This window comes from Mastomys coucha, unplaced genomic scaffold (assembly GCF_008632895.1).
Source record: "Mastomys coucha isolate ucsf_1 unplaced genomic scaffold, UCSF_Mcou_1 pScaffold6, whole genome shotgun sequence".
Lineage (NCBI taxonomy): Eukaryota > Metazoa > Chordata > Mammalia > Rodentia > Muridae > Mastomys > Mastomys coucha.
The window spans coordinates 71441708-71448253 of record NW_022196912.1 but is presented as its reverse complement, the minus strand read 5'-3'; the positions used below and the strand labels follow the sequence as shown (position 1 = coordinate 71448253).

The following is a 6546-nucleotide window of genomic DNA, read 5'->3' as shown; positions in this document are numbered from 1 at the left end:
GATGAGGAGGAGGAGGAGGAGGCAGAGGAGAAAGAAGAGGAGGAAGAAGAAGAGGAAGAGGAAGAAGAAAAAGAAAAAGAAGAAACTGATACGGCAACTGTCTGGAAATTAGAAGTTAAAGACTATTTTTCAAATTCTGGAAATTGTCCACTCAACATTTTCTCTCTTGAAGAAAATGCAAATAAGAACCGAGTACCCGGTTCTCTGCTCACAGCCAGTATGTCAGCCAGGTTCTCTGCTCACAGCCTGTGTGTCAGCCACTCATCAAATCCATGTGCTCTTTGCTTGCTGATGGCATGAGTTTGCCTAGGCTTTATGATAAAATATATTTGGCCATAAAAACAATTGTGCTTCATATATCCTTACAACGTCAGTTTCATAAACAAAAAACAAAATTACATCTGAAAATGAGCAGGTACTTTTGAGAAATTATTTCTCTGAAATTATCTTTCTAACTGCCATTCTTGCCTTCTTTATTTTGTAATGACCCTAGTAAGGCAAACCTGGTAAAATAAAGTGACAGTGAGAACCAGGGCTCAACATTCATCTAAGAGAATTACTTTTAGTGACCCTATCACAGGCCCAAATGTCTCTAGGTAATAGGAAATGTGATAAATGTGTAATACCTAATTTTTTCTTAAATTTTATGTCTAAAATGTTATTAAAATTGATATAACCTTACATTAATTTGTTTAATTTTATTTTGTATTCTCTTGACATAAAGCAAAAATTATATGCATCAGGTAGAGTGTGATGCTTCTATACATGTATACAATTGTACAATGATCAAATCATTTAAAATGTCAGTCACCTCAGGTATCATAAGACAATTTAAAAAATTACAATCCTTCCATCTAGTGACATTGAGCTTATAGACTTTTGAATTGCCATTTAAAAATACTATTGGTTGAAAGTTAATTAAAAATTTATCAAAAGTTAGCTTTGTTTGGTGTGAAAATTCCACACAGTTTCATTTTTATCTTCATGAAAATGATGTGTTCTGAAAAATGAGTTTTAACATTTTTGGATTTATTTGTTTTTAAATTTTCGAACAATGTTTTTTTAATTCTCCACTAGGAAATTATTTTAAAGATGATTCGAGTGTATCATCATTTAAAATAATGAACAAATGAATACTTTATGAGAATTTTAGGTTAAACCACATTTTTAAATTAAATTCTTGTCACAATTTGCTAATAATTCAGAACATTTTTAGTGCAAGTATTTATAGTCTATTCTCTATTTCTAACATCTCAATTGATAACTAATGTTATAATAAATTTGCTGTCTCCATTAACATATTCAACCCCAAAATGAAGATACTGGGAATTTGTAATTCTGTCGTTCATGTTCCTGTAGGCCACCAGGTAAGCGGTGTGTGTTTGTTGTAAGGAAACATGCCAGTGTAGACTAAATTTTTCATAAACTATGCATTTATTTATGAACTGTGTGAATAAAATCGATTATTAATTTTATCAAATTCCATGGAAAAGAGCAGATAGAGCTCAACACTATGTCTATCTATTTCACTTTTACCCACTTGATCACCTTAAATCAAAATTTTGTGCTTTCATTTGACTAAATAGAAAGAACAAGTAAACACTGTTTCCCGTCGCAGCTAGATGAGAGTAAGGATTTCCTTATTCCCAATGTACTTCCTTACTCACAAACGTAAATATCTGTGAATGTAAAAAATGTAAATATAAAGATAAATAAATATTCTATCCCAGTCAACAAAGAGTTCTGAACGGGAGTCCCTTATGAATTACAATACATTAATGTGTAAGATAAATTCAGACATTCAGAACTAATTTTCAAACACAGTAAATAGGTACATATGTGACTGACATGTGCGTGCAATTCTGATTCCTGGCAATTGGGCACCTTTTCAGTTTACTGACAATAGAAAGTCTAGATCGTGATGAGCAATAGTATCAGTGCTCAGTTTCCAGCTTTTTCTGTAGTCATTTTACAGGTGTCTTCCAAGAACACATGCTCTAAGCTCTGAGTCTGAACTCTCAATCTCCCCTGTGTACGCCAGAAGGAAACTAGCATCAAGGGATAACACAGCAGTTAGTTACAACTGCAAACACCCAAAAGCATTCCAAGCAACTGTCTTCAGCTTCCCTTTCTCAAAGACTTTCAAGTTTTGCTGGCCAGAGGGGCAAATGGTACCTGGCTTAATTTTTTATCAGAATATACTGACAACACTGTGTGTGTGTGTGGGGGGGACTTGCAAAATTAAAATTAGCTTTAGAATATTTCAAGAGAAATACACACATATGCAAATCCTATGTGTTCTTAGTTCTTATGAGTTTTTAATGTAATTTTACACTAAATTAATGTCTAAAGTGAAGTATTTGCCTCCTTAACATATCTTGAGCCCTCGTCATAAGAGTATCCATTAATTCATGTTGTGCTTAGAAACTGTGAAGGTTTTATGATTGAAAATAAATTGAATTATCTACCTAAATGGCAGAATGGGAGAACATTTCAGTAATAGCTTTTTAAATATTAACTTGACATAAATATCCTTTTATCTGGGGGCCTGTTCTCTTAAGTATTATAATATTTAGAACAACATTTATTTGTTAGCCCCCTTTCCTTAAATTATTTGCTTTTATAAAACATCATTTACTACCTTAAAATTCTTTGTGAACGATTTTTAGTGAAACAGCGTTTACTTGAAATGCTATTTATTTTAAATAAGTTGTAAGTTTAATTTTGAAGCATATTATAAATTAGCCCTTTCTAAACAGACCTCACTGACAGACACATCATTCAAGAGAGGGAAATGAAAGTAGCTATGAAGGTTTCAGATGAGGAAGCTGCTTTTTATGCAAACGGGATGCATTGACTGCTTGTGGGAACTGGAGCTGATTTTGAACTCAGAACTTCATCATGTGATTCCAGGATAGCACTGAGCCTCTGTTGAATGCCTGATACCATGTCCTCCATGCTTGCTGTACACTTTCCATTGTTTGTCACAAGTGCTTGGTAGAATGGTTCTTACTACGGATTTTTCTAAACAATGTATATTATGAATACCACTTATTTTGAAAAGCCCATCTCTCGCTGCCATTTTTAACCAGAGGGGTTACTTAATGAATGTTTCTTAAGAGCCGAATTGACGCTTGACTTTGGGACTATTAGTTCCTTATTCTGAAAATGAAGGAAGTCTAAGGCTATGCCGAGGCTCTACATGGATAAACAGCTTGCTTAAGGAGCTGTGCTGCTTACAGAGCTTCTAATCTTGGTATTGAGAGTTACAGGCAGGTCTTTGCGAAAGAAAATGGTGAATTTGCTTATAGATACCTCCTGGGTATTCTCTACAGTGGAACCAGAATTTTAAAAGGGGCTCGCTCTCTCTTTGCTGTTTTTGGTGACATTTGCCAGGAAATTAGCTACTAGTGAATTCTGACAAACCTTGAGAGGAAATCAAAACGTAATTTGTTAGGGAAAACTATGATTAGGATATCCCCTCAATAGATAAGAATAATAAATTCCAGTAAATATAACTGATTTTTGAGAAGACATAAAAAAAGTTTGAAGACTTTAAAGATAAGACTAAGTACTTTGAAGCTTCGGAGGCGGGGGTCTATCTACTTCGAGAATATTACTTCCCTGAAGTTTTGCCATTTGAGTTTTGAACTCTTCATTCTAGCATACTGGTGAATTTGGACTCACACTTTTGTGTGGCGGTTGCTTAATTCCTTTCAAGAAGGGGGAAAAAAAAGAAAAGAAACACCAGTGTTTTAAATTTTCTTTCAGTCAGAGAGTAGAGGGAGGGACGTGGGGGGGGGGCAGGAGGGGGAATTAAACGGTCCACAGCCAGTCCGTATAATTTGAGGTTTTCTCACTAACCTCCCCTGAGAAATTAAGATGTGACCTTTAATCGGGAAATGGTAACTTTATTACGTTTATCTGGTTGTCCCTCTTCCATTCTTGCCGGACAAGCTGGTGTCCGGAAGCACCGGATCCCGCAGCCTCCCACAAGCCTTGCGACTCCAGCTTGCGACCTCCAGGCGCAGCCCGCTAGCGGGGCGCCGCTCTGAACCCCAAAGCTCGGCCTTGGCTCGACTGATCCCCGCTGGTCTGGAAGAGCTGGGGGCCACAGGCGTGGTGGGATGTCAGGCTTTTGCCCAGCTCTCGGCCCAGACTCAGCCAACCCGGAATCCACCTCCTGGCCCCAGTGGGTCGCCAGCGGGGGGGGGGGGGCTTCTCTTCTTCGAGGCGTCCTTCATCTCGCCCCCCCCCCGCCCCCCGAGTCCCCCACACCAGGCAGCCCGCCTGGCCAAGCCCTCTCCTCCTCACCTGGCCGTACTTGGCTTCCTGCTCCAAGGCTCCCTTCTCCAATCCATTCACTGCGTGCGGGGCGGCGGCAGGGAAATTGTTGCGGCCCAGGCTGCTCCACTCCTCCACCTTGGGGCTGTGGTAGGGGGAGCTGTCGCTCACTCCTGAGAAGGTGAAAGAGAGATTTCAGGCGGTGCTCAACCCGCTCCCTCCTCCTGAGACAAGACTCGAATCCCCCTAACCACAAAGGTCCTGGGCTAAGACCTTTGGTCAACTCCCCTGCACTAGGCCTCCTAGGGACGCTGGGCCTAAGCGCAGACTCCTCAGTTTCAGTCTAGGGCCTGGAGAAGTTTCAATACCTTGAAAGTAGGCCTCTGAGTTAAGTTTCACCCACGCCTGACAGAAGGTTTTTTTTATTATTATTATTTTTTTTAATGTTTCCTCTTTCTTTCTTTCTTTCTTTCTTTCCTTCCTTCTTTCTTTCTTTCTTTCTCTTCCTAAGCCATCATTAGATTTCCTTTCTCCCTTCTTCATCTCCCAGGGAACATACTGAAAGAGAGGAGTTTTTTGTTTGTTTGTTTGTTTGTTTGTTTCCCCAAACAGGAGAAAAACCCAAACCTGTGATGTGGGATATTTGTTCCTCACCTTTGTCCCTCCTGAAGGAGAGAGGCAAAGATCTGACACTGGGGAGGACTGATGAGGGAGAGAGGAGGCCTGGCCCAAGTGTGACCTGGTTGATGCTCAGAGACAGGCTGAAAAATGTTCACTACGCTGTGGGGATCTGATAGCTATGTCAATAAGAGAACAAACGGCCTGCAAAGTCCTTTGCAAACAAATAACTAAGTGATGCCCACAGTACACATGCAAAATGTAAGTACACAGATCCCCACACTGTATGTATATGGACTTCCTTACATTCTCTGCTTCTGCCTCTGCCTGCTAAATTCACAAGGTTATATGCATATCGTTTTTAAATAACTAAATCTGGAAATACCGTGACTGTCAATGGTAGAATTATAAAGAAAGTTGTTGTTGGTTTTCTCTACTCTCCGGAAAGAGAAAATGAAATAGTGTTAAGAAAATGAAAGTAGAATTTAACATTAACAAAAAGGAGCAAAGCTATCTGCCAAACTTTCTGTTCTTAAAGGAGATACAGGTCAAAAGAAAAAGAGAAGAAAAGAAAGGAAAAGAAAAAGAAAAAGATTGTCATAATATCTAAAGTTATGCATATTGGAAAAAGAGATCTTTGAAGACTACATGCATCTAATTCTGCTTCTAGGCCCCGTGTATAAAAGTTTGACAGTGTCATTTATACTTGATTTTACACACTTCCGTCTGATACAGGTACTTCCAAAAGCTGTCATTTGGAGAGATTACCTTTTTATAGGCACAGATTTGTAGAAACCTGTTTGTTTAAAGGTGACATGACAGACTACAGTACCTACGCAGAAGCATCACTGCCTTCTATAATCCAGAAATGTCTTCCCCACCTGACATTTGGTCTAACCAGGAGTCCCAGGAGGTGAACCTCTTTCTTTTCTACTGTCAGCCTATTTTCACTCTGCCTCCCCTTCCAAAGAAGTAGATTGGGCCCCCGTTTTTGTATCAGGAAGTCATCGCTGATTCCCGACTGCCTGATGGCCTTTGCCTTCCCAGACAAAAAGCAGTCGGTGGGCATAAGCCTGAAGTTATCTTAAGAAATTGAGATCCCCCTGTGAGCCCCCATTTCTGCTGATCTCACACTTTCCCATGAACAGGGGCTTCCTTTAAATGTCAGTGGGGTCAGTTTATCCTATAAATCAAGGGCAGCGTTTCCAGCTAAGGCTCCAACTAGTTCCAAATAACCCAGAACTTTGCTCTTGTCCATTCGCAGTCAGAAGAAGATGGGAAATCGTGCACTGCTTTAATTACTTTTAAAAGATAATTGTGCCAATGTGGTGGGGAACCTCAAAAAGCGGGAAATTAGCACAGGAAATATCTTCCTCTTTCCTATTTAATTTTTCCTCTGCCTGCCTTAAACCTTCCACTGAGCCATTAGGCAATAAGTTAAGCGAATAAAACATTTTAACTTTCTTTTTCTCCCTATACCAAGAAATAACCGAATGTCTTTTAAATTTTATCTTTAATAGTACAATAAAAAGAAAACAAACCCAGGTCTCTCGGGAAAGCCGGACTGTACGGTACAGAGCACCCGGAGATCTTTCTGGACAGTCAAAAAAGACGTCCAGGACAGAGCAAGGTTCAGGCAGAGAA

The 6546-nt window shown here is 39.5% G+C and overlaps 1 protein-coding gene across 2 annotated transcripts in view; it reads right to left on the bottom strand.

Annotated features, from left to right (window-relative positions):
* Positions 1 to 6546, bottom strand: part of Pax9 (paired box 9) — a 15550-nt gene that overhangs the window by 6591 nt on the left and 2413 nt on the right. The window contains exon 3 of one of the 2 annotated variants that reach the window (XM_031357302.1): positions 4315 to 4457. In XM_031357302.1, the coding sequence (XP_031213162.1) occupies positions 4315 to 4457 (143 nt within the window). The remainder of the gene's footprint in view (positions 1 to 4314; positions 4458 to 6546) is intronic. The other variant, XM_031357303.1, reaches the window with a different exon arrangement.